Source organism: Alnus glutinosa, chromosome 3, assembly GCF_958979055.1.
Source record: "Alnus glutinosa chromosome 3, dhAlnGlut1.1, whole genome shotgun sequence".
NCBI lineage: Eukaryota > Viridiplantae > Streptophyta > Magnoliopsida > Fagales > Betulaceae > Alnus > Alnus glutinosa.
Window position 1 is genome coordinate 21,068 of NC_084888.1, and position 20,000 is coordinate 41,067.

The 20,000-nt window shown below is 41.6% G+C and overlaps 1 protein-coding gene across 1 annotated transcript in view; it reads left to right on the forward strand.

Annotated features, from left to right (window-relative positions):
* The window catches only part of LOC133862956 (uncharacterized), a 91,938-nt gene that overhangs the window by 10,030 nt on the left and 61,908 nt on the right, over positions 1-20,000 (forward strand). Inside the window, exons 3-10 of the mRNA XM_062298883.1 lie at positions 4,267-4,306; positions 4,438-4,686; positions 8,988-9,087; positions 9,171-9,245; positions 10,516-10,614; positions 11,604-11,720; positions 11,924-12,039; positions 12,249-12,348. Of these exons, the coding sequence (XP_062154867.1) occupies positions 4,267-4,306; positions 4,438-4,686; positions 8,988-9,087; positions 9,171-9,245; positions 10,516-10,614; positions 11,604-11,720; positions 11,924-12,039; positions 12,249-12,348 (896 nt within the window). The remainder of the gene's footprint in view (positions 1-4,266; positions 4,307-4,437; positions 4,687-8,987; positions 9,088-9,170; positions 9,246-10,515; positions 10,615-11,603; positions 11,721-11,923; positions 12,040-12,248; positions 12,349-20,000) is intronic.

Below are 20,000 nucleotides of genomic sequence, written 5' to 3' on the forward strand. Positions count from 1 at the left end.
ACATTGGATAATTTGAGAAATATAGGAGTATTAGTGGTGGAACGGTGTTGCATGTGTAAGAGGGGTGGAAAATCTATTGATCATCTTTTACTCCATTGTGAAGTAGCAAGAAAATTGTGAAGTGCGATCTTTACCCTATTTGAAGTTCATTGAGTGATGCTTGCCAGGGTGTTACAAGTGTTAGATTGTTGGCACGGTTAGGTGGGTAGACGTTCATTTCTAGATGTGTGGAGGATAGCACCGTTGTGCTTAATGTGGAGTATACGGAGACAGTGAAATGCTAGATGTTTTGAAGATTGTGACAAGACAAGGGAAGAGCTCAAGAACAACCTGGTCAAATCGTTTTAGTTGGACTGTGGCGCATAATATCTCTCAATTTTCTAACTGTTATGAATTTGTGGATTTTTTTTTTTTTTTTTTTTTTTTTTTTTTTCTTTTAGCATTTAAGGGGGACTTTCTTTGTATACATCCTGTATACTAGGGTTACGCTCTTTTGCGCTTTTCAATGAAATGAATTATTTATCAAAAAAAAAGAAAAAGAAAAATAAAAATAAAAGAAGGATAGCCTAGGTAATATGCTTTGAACAATGTTGGGGAAGTAATCCCCCACCCGAGAGTGATGAGTAATCTGTCGATTTTAAACCACAAAGGAGAATCTTGATTATTAGACCATGTGAAATTCCCACCCTAAGGTATCCATAAGACCCTACTCAAAGATAAAGTTTGAGAACTCTTCCATAGCGAGAGAGAAGCTAGCCTCTCCTGATCTCTCACTAGTGAAGCGGGTCACGTTAAAATCCCCCCAATGCACAAAGGTAAATCCTACCGACTTTAATAACATCTGATGGTCAATATAACCCCAAGGGGTTGGCTCAAGTGGTAAGGGCCTTGGTATTTATGGTAGTCCTATTAGGTCTAAGGTTCGAATTCCCTTGAGTACAAATAATTCTTTGGGGCTAGTCCGCATGCGAAGTCGGAGTATTACCCGATCTGTGTGGAGGGGGCGTTTTAAATGGGTCTGAGGTTTACCTGACAGGAGTGGGTACACAAAGTGGTCTTGTCTTGGAGGGGTTCCTCTTCATAAAAAAAAAAATTGACGGTCAACATATGAATTAGGGCCATAGACACTGGCGAAAGCCCATTAAAGCTGATGGTTAACACTTTTGAATTTACATGCCACTAAGTACTTACCCACGTATTCTTCAATTTTTTCAACAACTCTCCTATCCCAGATCAATAAAATACTACCAGATGCCCCCGAGAATCCAACTGACACTGATCTAGATGTTGCCCACTCCACAAACTCCGCACTATACTCCTCGACATCTACTCTAATTTAGTCTTCTGTAAAGTCACTATGTCAGCCTTCCACGTCTTGAAAAGATTTTCTAATACGCATATGTTTATTCACTTCATGCAATCCTTTCACATTCCAAGAAATAATTTTCAGCTTCACAATTGAGCAAAAGACACCCCACCCTCTTCAATCTCCAGACTTTGATGTAGAACCTTTATATACATAATTAATGGAGCCTTTTTGACTCTTTGTTGCCTTTAGGAGTTAGCTAAGAAAATGTAGAAGGCGATCCCTTGCTCAGAACACTCTCATTGTGGCTGGCTTCAATAGAAGCGAAAAGGGCCATAATCTCCTCTTCAAATTTATAACAAGGCATACCAAAAAATTTACTCCCAAGTTATCCACCTCGCTGCTCCCATCCTAACTAAGGAAAGGAGAGTCTGGTATGGAGCAACATTGGATGCTTTAAGGATCAAGTCTTTCCTTGCATCACAAACTTTTAGCTGGGCCAACCCTTTCTGCTCCTGCTTCTGCCTCACGCAACAGACCTCCCCCCTCCTCAACAGAAGAGAAGGAAATAAGGCCTGATGGTTTAAACCAGGGACAAAAACCCTCTTCCCCCCCGTAGTACAATCGACCATTTCAAAGCCTCAAAACAACTACATTGCTAGTAACACTCACCTAAGAATCAATCAAGGAAATAACACCATCATTAGACATTACCTGTAGGGAGACCCATACCCGAGGACTCATCATCCCCCCCCCCCCCAACTCACCAAGAACAGAATCATTTGATTCTACGAGTATAGCTCTGTGACCCAAGCGCTCGGTGTCAACGACATTGTTGGTGTTACAAACCTCTTGGCTGAAGGCATGCTGCAACCCTCCAAAACTGGAAGCCTCACCAATCAACAGGGGACCCAGACCCGAAGACTATGTGCTCTTCCTCATTGTTGGCAAAAACCTGGCTTGGGGACTAAGGGAGACGTTGCGACTGGGTGACCCAGGAGGGAGGGATCTCTATTACTTCACCCTCTGAAGCATTATGACTCCTTTTCGGATGAGCACCATCAACTTTATGGCTTTGCAGTGGAGCTAACTAAGGGCCAGGGAGCTGACCCTAGCTCACACCTGCGTCCACAGAAACCAAACTCACACTCGAACCTTGCCTGAAACAGAGGAAGACCTAACTTGCTTTTTTACCATCATTTAAGCATGGGTTTTAAATTGGGCCTAATCTATTTATAAACTCATGGCCCACTAAGGAAAAACGAACCTTTACCCCTCATAAACTCACTCTTTGCTTGGCCCACCATTGATGAATTAAAGTTTTGAGAGGGTTGGGCCATTCCGAAAGGGATGAGCTTCGATCTAGCTACACTGGCCCTTGAAGGACTTACACTTTTCTTTGATCTGACAAACTCTAGGCCTCATTCGCTTCTCCAATTAAATGATCCACTTCCCCTCGCAAATCTTCCAATTGTTTCTTCAAGGAATGAAGGACAATACTAACGTCCTTGACATTGCCACTCATGCCTTCTGTAGCACATACATGATCGACAGAAATTTGGGAAACATTTGCGTTCCTTTCGGCGTATGCTTTCCAACTGTTGACACTCTGTGCTTTTGACACTTTAGCGTCGAGATAGGCGAAGCTTCCTCTACATTGCCTCGACTTGACCAAAACCTCCGCATACGACCGCTTATCAACCACTACAGCCAGCTCACGTGTCTCTAGTGCTGAAGGATGTGCGACCAAGCTAGACAATGGGAGCCTATCGAAAGCATCGTAATGCCCCTTTTCCACCACCATTGGGAGTCTGGAAGGCTTCAACGAATCTCTACAGCTCGAGAGCTCGGCCAGCCCCTACCTTCGCTGCTTTTCGAAATGACCACAAAGTCTCTCTTAAAAAATTTCTTCAAACTCTTTGCTTGAAGCAAAGGCCTCATGGTGTCCAGGAACCAGGACACACTGACCTTACCCAATGAGACTGATCGAATGAAACCCTTACTTCTTTTATACACCTGTAAAATTGAGACCCCCTCCTCGCACCCAAATTCAAAGGACTTAGATTTGACGAGGAGCCATCTCGATCAGTCAAGAACCAAAGATGCTAGAAAACAAAGAAAAAACTTAACATCAAATCTAGGAGACCAACAAGCAAGAATGTGCTGACACGAGAGAGAGAGAGAGAGCCTAAAGGGGTCTCATGATTGGATTGTTGCCACTAGTTGTTTCTATTTTTCTTGAATGACATGTTAAAGGCACATATCAACTGAAATATCTTGACAATCTCATTGTTTGACGATCTGAGCTGAATTATACATAACACTCAATAAGTTTGGATAAATATTAAATCTTTAATAGCAACCCTTTGGTGGACTGTTGGTGTTGGGTCCTAAAGTTTGTGTTAAGGATAAATTTGTACTAAACGTTTAAAGAGTGGTAAGAACGGGTTTCCATCTCCAAGTATAAATCTTATTTATTTATTTTTTATGTAAATCAGCTTGATTATTTGTGGTTTTTTTTTTTTTTCCAAGCTTACATGCATAATATCTTCCAAATTGAAACTTGTTGTGGTACGGGTGGCAAAAGTTTTTTTTTTTTTTTGTAGAATGTCGTTGTGGTATTATTTTGTGTGGTGAATGTGGATGTTCTTAGATTTCTCAATTTTATGCTGGGAAATTGCATCCACATTTTAATTCCAAATAATTCAGAATTTGTTTATAATTAATTAGAATTCATTTGTTGTGTTTAAATTTATCTTTAACTTGGTTAGGTAAATTGTAATGTGTACAAATTATTCTAACTTTTGAACAAAATAAAAGAAATTTCATACCGTGTTATTTATTATAGAAATACCTTTTGATATATGATTGGTGATCGACCTCTTATATCCATGTAATTATCTTTATTGTTAGAAAAGAATAAAATTGATATCTACTTACTAATGTTCTTTTTGGTGTAGAGCCTAAAGGAAAACCCACAGAAGCCATGCGAGGAGGCAGGTAATGAACTTCTGCATCTGTTTATTTCTATTGTTTTCTAGCTGCTTTTGCTTTTCTTATTAATACATGAATCGAGTGGTTCTTTTATTAAAACGTGAGAATCCACCATTTGGGCACATGGTTTCTTAAAGTGTTAAGCAGGTGAATTTTTATGATGATGATGTACGCTTTTGGCAACTTTGGCGCAACCGCTCTGCGGCAGCTGAGGCTCCATCAGCCGTCAATCAAGTCACCTCTGCTTTTACTTCTCCGGCGCCATCAACAAAAGGAAGACATTTTCTTGTCATCTGTTGTGAGAATAAAGCCATCTTCTTGGACTTGGTGACAATGCGTGGACGTGATGTACCAAAGCAAGATCTGGACAACAAGTCACTTCTTTGGTAAGTCATCATTTTATTTGAAAGTAGTTACACTTATAAATCTTTTGGTTGAAATTTTTTTGATAAGTAAGCAGAGAAATCTTTTGATGAGCATACATGGAGTATACAAAAGGACTCAAAAATAGAAAAAGGCAAAAAAGACAAGAGAAACAAGAAAAAAAACACCCACAAGGACCCAACCACAACAGAAAGCCCAAAGCAGCCCAACAAAAACCCAAAAACCTTTTGTAACATTACTTCACTGCAAGAGCCCTCTTGCTTTTGCCCCGAGTAGAACCAAGACTCCTAGCATCAGAATTGATATCACACTCAAGGTTATGTATTTCTCTATTCCCTTTAATCTTAGGAGTGGAGACTGGGACCTCAAGATGCTGCCCCTCAACCACTTGAGCCATGACATCTAAAAAACCCTTTACTTTCCCCTCAAAGGAGATCCTCATAGCTTAGAGGCACAGGGTAGCATCGAAACCTGCCACGGAAGAACCTACAACCTCTTCAGAAACACCTCTCCTCGAAGATTCTCCCACCTCAAGAGGCGGGGAAGAATGGTTGCGTAGAAGAAGGAACCCATGCCGACAAAAGCTTACCGGAGGCTCCCTAACTGCCACGGACTCCAAAGGTGGCGAATGATGAAAACCCAGTGGAGAAGGAGAGGTGGTAATTGCCGCCAAAGACTCAACTATCAAAAACTTGTTCAGCTGCACATCCTTTCGCTTTCGAGAATACCTCATCACCGACTTAGACTTCGAAGGATAGATAGGCACCCCACACTCCGTCATCACGGGAAGCGAGAGACAAAGTTGTTTACCAAACTCTACCACCCTTGAGGAAACACTAGGAAAAGCTGACCCACAACCTGCTTTCCCGGGTTGGGGAAATCTCGCTTGACCCAGAGAAGCTTGTTGCGAAGAACACAAGACCCCTGAGGAGTCACAGACAACATCTAGAGTCAAGGCAAGTGAGCCAAGGCCCTGGCTCAGCATCTCCAACGAAAAGAGGGGAGGTACCAGTGAAGAAAGCGCTGGACCTGGTAAAGTAGAGACCTCGCCCGGCTTGGACAGAGACCCAGTTAGACCAGAAGCACCATTGGCGGAATTTGGAGACACTAGAGAAGACACCTGGCTAGACGACGATATCTGCGACGATAAACCAGACCCCATTGAAGCAAACTCGACTGGGGGCGGCGGAAGGACTGCCGGAGAAGCCACCGGAGCACCAAACGACCGGCTAGGAGAATCCACCACTTTCGGCGCTGGAGAAAAGGCCGCTGAAGGCAAGGAGATGCCCTGACCCGAAAGATCGAAACCCAAACTCGCTGAGAAAGAATTGGAACCAGAACTCGGAACATGACCCGACTTATTGGCCTTCTTAATGCTGGGCCTAAAACCCCATGTCCTGGATACAAAATAAAAACTTTTAAAAACCTGGCCCAAGCCTCTATTGCCTAAGATGCGTTTCAGCTCAACAGGAGAGATGCTACCTATATTTCATTTGAACCTGCAAACCCAATCCAACTAAACACCAAAAATCTCGAGAAGCTTCCCTACCGACTTTTGGTTGAAATTGAATCTACTATGTAATACATTTGCTGATAGAAGATAATTGAAGACAAACTTCATTTCCTCCCCCCCCCCCCAACCAGCTCTGGCTTTTCTTGGTATTTTGGGTTTGCTTTTTAATTCCGCTTCTGTTGGCTCAGGTGGGTTTTGGGTGTTGTGGGTGTTTTGGGTTCTGGGTTTGTAAGAGCTCTTTCGTATATTGCATGTGTACGTAGGGGCGCCTTATGCTTTCTAATAAAATTTTTCTTACTTATATATAAAAAAAAGTAACAAAATTTTTATTAAAACTAATCGTAAGACGCTCCTAAGTACACAAAAAGTATATACAAGAAAAAAGAAACCCACAAATCCACTAGACCCTAACACCTCAAGATATAAATGAAGTAACCGAACTTCATATTCCTTTAGTTTTGTTCTGTTAGAAGAGCTTTTTAGGGTTAAAAGAATATGTTACAGGGGTATTTTGGTCTTTGTATTGAATGTTACAATATTTATGCATTATGAGGGGAGAGAGGCTACGTGAAACATATAGCCTCTCCTTTCTCTGTTTTCTTCTCATGCAAACCCTATAATATGGTATTAGAGCCTAGAGTTTAATTACATCCCACGCCCTTTCTCTGCCTCTGCTCCTTTTTGCCTTTTCTTCCTTTTGTTTTTTTTTTCTTCTACTGGCCGAGGTATTGAAAACTTCTGAACATTGGGCTTCATGCCTGTGATTGGGGGTGGATGGTGCCAATGGTCTTCAGTGGTGTGATGTCGTCCTTGGTGGTTTTGGTGTAACTGGCAGAATTGGTATTGCGGCTGCTGCGGTATGATTTCTACCTTGTATGGAAACAATTGATCAGGGTGCTTGGTTGTCAGTTGAAGGTCTCTGTGGTGGTCGGTGACATCAATGATGGTCGGCGAGCATTGTGGTGGCCATGTACATCGGTGGCAGGTTGGGTTGTCTTGCTTTGTGGTTGTCGTTTGGCTCTGTGGCAGTCATAGTTGGTGTCACCAGCAAGTTCTGATCATGTCCGGCAAGGCCTGCCTGTCTCCGATGAGCTTTCAGAGTGTTTTTGGAGATGAGGGTCCCTGTTTGGTTGCTGGTTGTTTCTATTCCTTATCAGGGATAAGCATATCCTCATCGTGGTTACAAAGTCTTCGGACTAGCTTCTGTTTGGATTCAGTTCCTTCCAGTTTTTGGTGTTCTGCTGCCGGTTCAGATTAATCTTCTGTGTTTTCGACCAGGCCAGTCCTGTTCAGACCAGTTCTCTTTGCTTATTGCCAGTTCAGTCCGGATTTCCTGGTTTATTTCCCGGTTCAGGTTGGTTTGCGTTGCTTTTCGGGCGATTCAGTAGTATTTCAATCAGTTCCTCTCTCGTTCTACAATTTTTTGGCTGATTTTCTTTGGTTTGAGTTGGTTTTGGCCTCTTCAATTATTTATTTATTTATTTATTTTTTTTTGGGGGGGGGGGGGGGGGGGGGGGGGGGTTTCTCATTATTTTGATTGATTGTTGAGGGTGATTGTTTGTTGCATTGTTGTGGTGGATTCACTGGCTTCTTGGTGGTTATCAGTTTAACATGAAAAATTCAAATATACTATAAAGAATTCTTCAGAATATTGACGCATATTTAGTTATAGTCCCCTTGCTGGTTGGGTCTGGGTTGGATCCTTCCTTCTCCTTGTCCTCTCAAGCCCCTGCGGCACCAGTAGAAAAGAAGAAGTCTGCGCAAACACCTGCGGTTCCAGTAGAAGAGAAGAAGTTTTTTGAAGGTTTGGAGGCTCCTAGTTGGGTACCAGAGTCTGGTTTTGCCCCTCCGTTATCCGTTGGAACGACTGAATTGGGCAAGAAGATCTCTTCGGCTGAGAAGTTGACGCCGGAGAGGGAGCTCCCTTTAAAGAAGGTTTTAGAGCCTCCAGAGGTGAAGGATCCGCCTTTTGTTTGCAACTAGAATTGGGAGAAGGAGGCTTGGAAGAAGGAGGCAGAGCTTTGGGGGAGAATCTCTGAGATGTATCCGGGGGTGACCGAGGAACAGAGACAGAGGCTCATTGAAATCTGGGGCAAGATGATAGAGCGCAAGAAACACGAAAGTAAGAGGGAGCTTTGGAATCTACAAAGTTCCGTTAATTACGGAGACATTAAAGCTTCTTCGAGGTGTAGGAAAGACAAGGCCATTAGGTCGTAGGGTTGTATACCATGGGGTTTCTTGTGGGTTGTTCGCTGGTGCTTTTTCAGTTTTTAGGTTTTTCTTGGTTTTTTTTTTGGGTGCGTTGCTTGGGTTCTTTTGTAGGTTGTCTTTTGGGTGTTATTTCGGTTTCTAGGTTTTGTCTTGGGGTCTTTTTGTTGGGTTTTTGTTCGGGTTTTTTTGGGTCAGCTTTGGCTCTCTTGTGTATACTTCCTGTGTACGTAGGGGTGCCTTACGCTTTCTTTTCTATAAAATTTTACTTATCAAAAAAGTTATAGTGAACTGTGCCAACATTACCATCACTTTCGAACCTTCTTGCCTGTACTATGCAGTGGCTAATTACATTGTTAAGTGGATTTTGGAGACTTTGAAGTGATTTTTGAGTGTTGATTCCATGCAGTAGTGAAACAGTCTGCTTTGGAATGGAGTAGTTGAATCAAACAATAGAAATGCATGTGAAGGAATCAGTTTTTTTTTTTTATAAGTACATGTGAAGGAATCAGTTAAAACCTAAAATCATTTTTGTGACCATAATTTAATTTGTTGCCTTTTTCTTTTTCTTGGCTGTTGTAGTATGGAGTTCCTTTCTAGATCTGCTGGTGGTGATGGTCCTCTTGTCGCTTTTGGTGGATCAGATGGTATCATAAGAGTTCTTTCAATGATAACGTGGAAGGTTGGTGGTTTGTCGAGTTGTTGGTCAATCATTTTTAGTACAAGTGTTTTCATTCATTTTGTGCTAACACTAGTTTCTTGCAGCTTGTGCGAAGGTACACTGGAGGTCATAGAGGATCAATTTCATGTTTGATGACCTTCATGGCTTCTTCTGGTGAGGTAAAACTTTAGTTCCCAAAGTTGAATTTACATCTCTTTGTATTTATCTTTCAGCTAGATTTACTGGAAAACTTTTGTTATGATCTACCTGCGGTTGTCTTATAATACTGGATTTGAGGGGAAGTCATCAGTAATGATGTTGCACCTCTGGACCTTCATCAGATTTGATTATCTCTTTATTTCTAAGTTCATTCGATCCTGCAGTCTCCTCCTGGAGATAATTCTTCATTCTAACAGCAACTGGAGGCAAAATCGTTGGTTGTAAAGATCTTTGCCAAGTTTGAGTTGGAAGGTTTTGGAAAGATAGTTCCGGATTTATGAATGTTAATGTTTCTTGACATCGGCACATTACTTTTGTGTGACACATAAACACACACACACACACCAAGTACTTCAGTAAAAATTTATTGAGAGCGCCAAAAAGAGGCTGAATCCAAGAGAAAACCCCCAAGGAACAAAGGAGAAGTTGGAGAAATTGTGAAAGACAAAATAATTGCAGTGTAAATCACAGAGATTGAAAAAGTAAAAGAAATAAGAATCTACTTTTCATAGCCTTCCTATACTTGTAAAGCGATCTATGAAAGAAAATTCAACAGCACATAACTCTTGTATAAGCCCCATCTCATTCCAAGCACACATTAGGGCGTTGCATATATCTGACATTATATGCAGAAGTTGTGTTTGCAGTTGCAGTGTTCCTCATTTTCATTCCAGAAGGTCTTAAAGGTGGTCTTCCCACTTCTAGTTTCTAAATTTAACCCTTTTCCCTCTTCTTTGTTTTTTTTTTTTGTTGGGGAGGCGGGGATTGACAGTCTCTTTGTTCTTGATACATTTCACATTTTTATTTTTTTATTTTTTTTTTTTATAACAAACCTTATCATTAAGAAAGATAAATTTAGAAGGGCAAGTGGTCCCCGTAGAAAGCAGGAGAAGAATAAAAGGGGAGGGAAATACATTATATTTAAAGCAAGAAATTACGTCACTTAGAAGCTAGATGACGTACATAGGAGTTATTGAAGTTGGGGGCAGTCCAAGGGGGTAGTGGTGATCGGTATCTAATTTGGTTTCAGTTTTTGTTACAGTCAAATTAATATGTGTGACTTTACAAGTACATGTATATGTTTGTGCATATGTGCTTACCTGGTGGCAACTTGTGAATTTATATCATGAATTTGTGCTGAATGTATATGTGCTAGTGTTTGTATGCATGCTTGCTTATTTGTGCTTTTACATCTTATACAATTTGTAATTGTGTTTACTTTTGACTTAGGCACTTCTGATCTCTGGTGCTAGTGATGGTTTACTCATACTTTGGAGTGCAGACCATGGTCAAGATTCTCGAGAACTTGTACCCAAACTAAGCTTAAAAGTACCATTCCGTCTCCTCTCATTCTGCTCCTCTTATTGTGTTGAATTATTATTCCTTAATATGGCTCTTCATACATGAATTATTTTTCCTCCCTGATTTGAGCCTGTTCAATGTTGTTGTTTGCATAAAAACTATGTATAAACATGGCAGTGCTAGGGTCTGACACCAATCTAAGATTCTTAAGAGCATTCTCATTAGGCTAGCCAAAGGTTATTTTGGCTAGACCTGTTGGAAAAATTGGGGAAAAAGTAGCCCCATCTGGCTAGCCATTTTAGCTAAGAAAATAACTACCTGCTACAGTGCTTAGAAAATTTATTGAGCACTGTAGTTCAACAATGCATAAATTAAACTGATAAAAAAATAAATCTGATTCTCTCTCGTCTTTGGTAATAGTGAAAGTGGACAAAGAAACCATATTTTAAATGGAATAGTGAAAATAGATAGCTAAAATAGAGAGTGGGGTGTAGGTGCTTTGAAAAAGTAGGTAGCAAAAATAGAAAAATGTGATTCTTTTAGCTAAAGTTTGGATAAAATTTGCTAAGTCAGACGGGAATGCTCTAACATGGTGATCTAAAAACAAACTAAATGTGACATTTATGCCACCACTAAACGAGGTCTAAGGTTTGAATTCCCTTGGGTGCAAACAATTCTTTGGGGCTAACTCGCAGGCGCAGCCGGAGTATTACCCGATTCGTGTGGAAGGGGTACTTTACACAGATTTTAGGTTTACCTAATAGGGGTGGCTGCACGAAGTGGCTTTGCCTTGAAGGATAAGAAAAAAAAAAAGAGAGAGTTAAATCACAATATTAACTTCCCTTACTAAGTATTTTCTTATCTTTATTTTTATTTCCTATTTATGTGCATAACTTGTAGGAAAGTGATACATGGAAATTTTATTTGGGTTGTAAGGCATAGATTTAGTATGTTTTTCATTTCTTTGAACCAGACAAATAAAGAGACATTGTTTCTAATACAATTATGATTTCTAGGCGCATGATGGTGGCGTTGTGGCAGTTGAGCTTTCTAGAGTGATTGGAGGTGCTCCACAACTTATTACAATTGGTGCAGATAAGACATTAGCGATATGGGACACAATCTCTTTTAGGGTATGGTATTAACCCTTTAGAGTATTCAAGTTTTGAGATTCCCTCTCCCCTTGGGGCCAATTACTTATCCAAAAAAACAAAAAGTATTCAAGTTCTGTGAATTGCATTTCTTTTTTAGAATTCTGTTAAAGCTTTGGCATGTTATCTTTTGTTTTGTTTTCTATTTATTATTGATTTTTTTGTGGTTCCCTTTTGTTTCTCAGGAGTTGCGGCGTATTAAACCTGTTCCAAAATTGGCTTGCCATAGTGTGGCATCTTGGTGTCACCCTCGAGCTCCAAACCTTGATATTTTAACCTGTGTGAAAGATTCCCATATATGGTATATATATTTTTTAAATACCCTTTTCCATTGCGATTTTCTGTCAGTTTGTTCTTTTTGTGGTTTTTTAGTATGGTGGATTATGGAACACGATCTGTGCAACGATCCAAAAGAGTTGGATATGTTTTAATCAAGGAATTATGATCTAAAGACTACATGCCTTTTCTGTTTTAATTATTTATCAGATCTACTTTTTGGACTTTTGGCAGGGCCATTGAACACCCCACTTATTCAGCCCTCACGAGGCCATTGTGCGAACTTTCCTCACTAGTCCCTCCACAAGTACTTGCACCTAACAAGAAACTTAGGGTATGCATCTTTTTCTTGGGCGTTTGCTTGTATAACTTTAACTAGTGGGCTTATTCGTGGTTTAATTCCTTTAGAAAGCCTCGATCAGTTTTTGAGGAATCATGACGTAGCGGAAGACTTGGTAACAACAATTAGAAGTGTCTGTGTCTTCTAATTAAAAGATAAATCGAGCCCGCAGGCTTCAAAGAAAAATAAACTCCAGCATAGTGTTTGAGAGAATTCTCTAATTTGATGAATAATTCAGTTGTTTGTTTATTACATTGCAAACTCACCTATAAATAGTAGAGCAATACTTGTAGAAAAAAGTAAACCTATTCTTAGTAAGGAAAGGAAATAATTAAATCCTAATAAAAAATTAGTAAGTCAATAAAATTGACTTTTGTGTCCTATATCAGTCTTCCCTTCTTGAAAAGAACTCTTCCTCAAGTTAATCTCCAACTCCTCTGGGAGAAAATACTCAAAGATGTCCACAAAATTGAATGTTAAGGATATAGCTAAGTCCTCTAGAAGATCAATGACATATGCATTGTCGTTAATCTTCTTAAGTATTTTGCATGGGCCAAACTTCTTATTATTCAATTTTCTCGAAGTTCCTGTCGGCAGTCGCCCTTTACGTAAATGCACCATCACAAGATCTCCCTCTCAAAAAATATTTGATCGCTGACCCTTGTCTGCTGCTGTCTTATACTTGGCATAAGACTCTTCTAGATGCTGACGAACTTCTTCTTGGGTGGACTTCACTTGTTCAGCAAGATGCTCCGCTGCCACACTAGCTCGTAATAACTTAGGTAGAGTTGCGAGGTCTACTGCAAGCTTTGAAGTCCTTCCATGGACTATCTCGAACAGTGATTTCCCAGTGGATTGATTCACCATGCTGTTGTAGGCGAACTCGACCTGAGCTAGAGCCAGATCCCACTGTTTTGGTTTGTTGCCTGCAATACACCGAAGTAAATTTCCTAGGGTCCGATTCACAACCTCCGTTTGTCTATCTGTCTGAGGATGACTTGAACTACTGAAATTCGAGGCTATACTAAACCGTCTCCACAACGTTCGCCCGAAGTGCGAGAGGAATTTTGTGTCCCAATTGGAAGTAATAGACTTCGGTATTCCATGCAATCGGATCTCCTCTCGAAAGAATAAATTGGCCACTTGGACAACATCTGATGTTTTCTTGCAAGTAACGAAGTGAGCCATTTTGGAAAACCTATCCACAATTACCATTATCGAATCTGCTCCTCGCGAACAGGTTTAAATCAGTTTTGGGCAAGATTATCTCCAACTCTCAGAATGCGTTTATTGGTGGTTAACAAATATTGGACTCAGTGTTTATTGCCAATGAATGTGTGGATAGTCAACTTCGATCAGGGGACTCTGGGCTGCTGTGTAAGTTGGATCTGGAGAAGGCTTATGATCATGTGAATTGGGATTTCTTGCTCTATTTGTTGCACCATTGTGGTTTTGGGGAAAAATGGAGAGCTTGGATACGTTTTTGTATTTCTACGGTGAGATTTTCTATTCTTGTGAATGGAACCCCGTCAGGTTTTTTTTTATGGCTTTTGTGGTTTGCGACAATGAGATCCTCTTTCTCCTTTATTGTTTGTGGTGGTTATGGAGGCTTTGAGCTGGATGCTGATTGCTGCTTTGGATCAGGGCAATTTGACAGGGTTTTTAGCGGGATCCAGGGAGTCCGAGACTTTAGTTGTGAATCATTTACTGTTTGCTGATGACACGTTGATTTTTTACGGTGCGCAAGAAGAACAGTTTCGACATCTGAGGTGTATCTTTCTATGCTTTGAGGCAGCTTCGGGCTTAAGGATTAATTTAGGAAAATCAGAAGTTGTTCCTATTGGTGCGGTAGAGGATGTTGATAGGTTGGCTCACCTACTTGGATGTCGGGTCGCTTCTTTGCCTTTGACATACTTGGGTTTGCCATTGGGTGCTTCTTACAAATCTGTGTCTATTTGGAATGGTGTTATTGAGAAAACGGAAAGGAGGTTGGTTGGATGGAAGTGTATGTATTTGTTAAAGGGTAGGCGGCTGACTCTTCTTAAAACTACGTTCTCCAATCTTCCTCCGTATCTCTTGTCTCTGTTTCCTATTCCAGTGAGGGTGGCTAATCGTCTTGATAATATTCAAAAGGCTTTTCTTTGGGGTGGTATTGGAAATGAGACCAAATTTCATTTAGTGAAATGGAATAGGATTTGTACTCCTTTGCATTTAGGTGGGTTGGGAGTTCACAACTTCATCCAGTTTAATCAAGCTCTTCTGGGTAAATGGTTGTGGAGATATGGTAGGGAGAGAGGTTTTATGGCGATTGGTGATTGACGCAAAAATTGAGAGCATAAAGGGTGGGTAGTGTTCGAAAGAGGTGTCGGGTTCCTTTGGAGTGGGTGTGTGGAAATATATTAGAAGGGGATGGGAGAAGTTTTGTAATTTTGTTCGTTTTGAGGTGGCGGATGGGTCACATATTAGTTTCTGGCATGATTGGTGGTGTGGGGATAGATCTTTGAAGCAGTGCATTTCAGTTCTATTTAGTATTGTGAGGAACAAAGATGCGATGGTGGTGGATAACTTAGTCGTATATAACGGAGTTATTCAATGGGATGTTCTTTTTACATGGCAAATCTAGGATTGGGAGATAGAGATGGTTCTTTCTTTCTTCAAGCGGCTTTACTCCAATTCGGTTTGACATGGAGAGGGCGACATGTTAGTTTGGAACCCCTCTAAAAGGTTTTTTTTTTTTTTTTTTTGAGGTGAGATCCTATTATGGAGTGTTTATTAGGAAAAATGGCCCATCATTTTCGTGGAAGAGTATTTGGCGTGTTAAGGCTCCGACTAGGGTGTCTTTTTTTGAATGGTTAGCAACTTTGGGTAAAATTTTGATGCATGATAACCTGCGTAAGAGGAATGTAGTAGTGATTGAGTGGTGTTTTATGGTAAGAAGAATGGGGAGTCTATTGATCATCTGTTGCTTCACTGTGAAGTCGCTTGTGATCTTTGGAGTTACATTCTTATCTAATTTGGGGTAGAGTGGGTTATGCTACGAACGGTGTTGGAGTTGTTGACTAGTTGGGGTGTGTCTATTGTGTATGATCGTGCTAAAGAAGCTTGACGGTTAGCGCCATTGTGTTTATTGTAGTGTATTTGGCGGGAACGGAATGCGCGCTCTTTGAAGATGTAGAGACATCAATGGTGGAGCTACGGAAGCGTTTGCTTAATATGTTATATATTTGGATAGCGACCCATCATTGCTTGAATGATTTTACTAATGTAGACTTTTTAAATTAATTCTCTTCTCGTCCCATTTAGGGGCTTTCTTGTATACTTTATGTGTATAAGGGTTGCACCCTTTGCGCTTTTAATGAATTGAATTACAATTACTTATCAAAAAAAAAAAAAAATTTGCTCCTCGTTGGGTTCTCGAAAGGTCCAATATGAAATCCATAGACAGATCTTCCCATGGTGCTTCTGGTATTGGTAAAGGCATGCATAGGCCTGTGTTTTGGGTTTGTTCCTTAGATACTTGAAAGATTGGACATTGCCGGACATAATTACGCACGTATTTCTTTAGCTGCGGCCAGTAATATTGATCCTCTACCAAAGTGAGTTTAAGTGACGGTCTTGTCTCTTCCAAGGTGTCCACCTAGACCTCCACCATGTAACTCCTAAATGACTTGTTCTCGTAAAGAACTCCTTGGGATGCAAAGTTGATTCCCTCGGAATAAGTACCCCTCTTGAATATGCATTTCGGGAATCAATTGCCCCACATTGCAACGTCTCCAGACTCCTCCAAAGTCCTCATATACCTCATATAACCCCTACGGTTGAAGTAGGCAGTTTATGACCATATAGGATTTAGAGTTGTTTTGATAAACTACCTACTTCAACCGTAGGGCAGTGATGTTCTATATATAATAACAATAGAGTTAATCCTTTAGTAGGATTGTACAAGACTTAAGCTTAAGCTTATCACTTAAGCTTATCAATAGCAGAGAAGTATAAACCTAAAGCTATACAACTTCTAGCCTAGATAATAGGATAAAACAAATCCTTTTAATTCTTGACAGATTTATCTTTATCAGAAGATAAAGATATATCTGATCTAATATCGCTCTCACGTTCTCTTCATCTACTCGGATTCCATCTACACTAACTACAAACCCGAGGAAGAGTAGTTGATCCATCATAAAACTACACTTCTTCAAGTTGATGAACAACTTGTTGTCAGGAAGGGTCTCCAACACCTTTCTCACTTGATCTATGTGATCCTTCGAGCTGCGACTGAAAATAAGAATATCGTTGAAATAGACGACAAAAAATTTCCCAATGAAAGGCTTAGTACCTGGTTCATTAGTCGCATGAATGAGCTCGGTGCATTCGATAGTCCAAAGGACGTCACCATCCACTCATAAAGCCCTTCCTTCATCTTGAATGCAATCTTCCATTCATCTCAGTCGTATACAGATATGATGATATCCGCTCCTCAGATCGATCTTTGAAAAGATCGAAGCTCTAGACAACATATCAAACATATCGCCTATTTGGGGAATAGGAAACCGATACTTGATCGTGATCTTGTTTATAGCTCGGCTATCCACGCACATACGCCAACTACCATCCTTCTTTGGTATTAGCAAGGCTGGTACGTCATATGGGCTCATGCTCTCTCGCATATGTCCCTTCTGAATCAATCCCTCCACCTGCTCTTGCAAGGTTGCATTCTCCTTTGGGCTCATCTGATAGTGCGGAAGGTTTGGGAGGCTTCCTCTCGGCACTAGGTCAATATAATGCTGGATGTCTCTCATGGGCGGCAGCCTCTTGGGCATCTCTTCAGGCATGATGTCCCGGAACTCCTCTAACATTGTTCGTGATAGCTCAGGAGCTTCTTGTGAGGTAGAAATCGTAGCCCCCTCCATTACCAATTTTACTCTCGGGCTCCCCTAACCTCCTCCATAAACTTTGGTCCCGTGGTCAGATGGACTTGTTTACTCTTGGAACGGATATAGGGGTTCCGATCGTCTCTTCCTGCAGGGGTCGAAATATTATCTTCCGACCATCCCCAGAAGATAATGTAGACGTTGTCCCTACCTTTGTGCTAGGCATCCACATCAAATTGCCACGGTCGCCCTAAGATTACATGGCACGCGTCCATCTCCATCACATCACACAACACCGAGTCTGAGTAATGCTTACCAATCAAGAGTGTGAAATGACATCTCTCGGATAGTTGTGTCTTGGTACCCCACTTGATCCAACCGATCTTGTATGGTGATGGGTGCTTCTCGGTCTTCAGCCCCAACTTCATAACCATTGCTTTAGAGACAACGTTTTCTCCACTACCACTGCCAATGATGACATCACATACCCTTTGGTTGACCGCGCAGTGAGTATGAAGGATATTGTGTCTTTGTGGGTGCTCCTCTCGTCTTGGAGTCAAGAGTAAGGGCTATAAATTACCAAGGATCGGGAGAGTGGAACTCCCTCATCGGCGTCGGGAGAGTGGAACTCCCTCATCGGCGTCGGGAGAGTGGAACTCCCTCATCGGCGTCGGCCGATTCTTCTTCGTAATTGTGTTGATCATCCTTGATCTCTCCATCCTCTCCATCTTCCTCTTTTTCTCAGGCCTCGGCCTCAATCAAATTCACCCTCTGCCTCCTAGGACATTGATGTGATTTATGTCTCTGTTGGTTGTACTTGAAACACTTATTTGGACCAAGCCGTGCATATGGGACTTGTCATTGATTGCCTTGTGACATTGCTACTGCCATTGACTCCATTCCCAGCAGAAGTCATGGGTTGACTTGAAGTCGCGATCGGAACCATGGGTTGTTATCCCCGACTTTGCGCAGATGGCGTTGAGTCACTCAGTTTCGCTTCCAGGCTGTTTCTCTAGGTTTCTCCAGTTGCTTCTTTACTCAAGTGGCTAGGCTAACTGCTTCTGTTAGCGTGAAGACAGTATGCATTGATACCCTGTCTTGGATTGCTAAATGGAACCCTCCAGTAAATCTAGCCACATGCTACGTCTATGTCTCCATAAGATTGTTTCGGGCGGACAATCGATAAAAATCATCGACATACGCCTGGACTGTGCAAGCTCATTGTCGGCACTCTTGGTATTGATGGAACAAACGCTGCTCAAAGTTTGGTGGTAAAAACCGCGCTTTGAGTGGCCGCTTCATCTTCAACCATGAAGTCACGGGTCCCTTTCCTTGTCAACCAATTCGATATCTGAAGTTGTTCCAACCAGGCTGAAGCTCCTCCTTTGAACTTGTAAGCCACCAACTTTACCTTGCATTCCTCGGGAATACTCATGTATTCGAAGAATTGCTCTACCTCCATCATCCAATCTAGGAAATCTTCAATGTGAAGATGCCCGTTGAATGGACCGTTCTCCTCGGTGGTTGAGTGTTCTCCCCAGTTTCTACCTGGGATGTCTTGGAGGGATCAGCAGTGCAAGTTGGGTGAGAATTTGTCGGGGGATGGCCTGGAGGGTGGGGTTGTTCACACCAAGGCAGTGAAAGATGCTAAGTTGTGTTTTAGCACGATGGGGATTTCTTATATGGGGTCTGAGGAGGGTTTTCTAGATTTCTTGACATTAGTGGATGAGGGGCAGAATTCGGTATCTACTCCTAAGAAAAAAATGAATAGAGAGGTCAAGAATTTAGAATGCTCGATCAATTTCGATGCTAGGGGTGTGGGATCTAGCAGGTTTAGAGACAAGAGAATGGGGATTTAGAGTAATTTTTCTTGGGTTTTTCGGGTTTCTTTCTTTGCTCTCTTTTTTCTTTTGTTTTGGTGTCCTTTTTGTATACTCCGTGTATGCTTTGGGGCGCCTTTACGCTTTTAATGCTATTTCGTTATTTACCTATAAAAAAAAACGTAGGAAAGTCAATCTTCATCCGGTATTCTCAGGATTCCTCCCTATCGTAATCCTGACATATAAGTTGCTCTCGATAAGCACCTTTATAGCCAACGCCTCCGTAGGCATTCCCCATACCACTAGTGACATCGTGCTCGTAATCTCCTACACCTCCACGTCCTCCGCCTCTTTGTTCTGCTCCAACGTTCCGGCCGAACACTCCATCAACGTAATCCTCGTCATCGCTGAAGTTGTCATATGTTGGCGGATGATTTATTAGTGCATGGCGGGGGTGATGAACGGGCCATCATCATGGGCATCATCGTCCTTGTGATTTTGAATAGGTCCCATTATTTGCATTTGTTCCAACGTATGTTGCAGCCGTTGGATTATTTGTTGCATTGCTTCCTGGAATTCCTGAAATTCGGCTCTCGAAGGAGCCTCCCTTTCACTAGCGGCGTTGTTAGGGGGATTGTCGCCGTTGTGCTGATTGGTCATGATCAGGATAAAGCCTGCTTTGATACCAACTGACCTAGTAGAAGACTTGGTAAGGGTAGGCGAAGCTTCCAGCAAAGGGCCTCTGTGCTCAAGCGAAGGCCCCCCTTCCTCTGCTCTCGGCGTTGCGTCCATGTCCCTCGTTGAAGATAGCAACGACGAAGACAGCAGCTCCGATGAAGGCTTTTCCAGTGAAGACAGCTTTGGTGTTGGGCTTTGCTACGTCGGGAAGGGCGACTGTCACTGACCTAGGGGGAAGGGTGGCTGTCTCAAGCTCCCCTGCGTTGTACACTGCAGC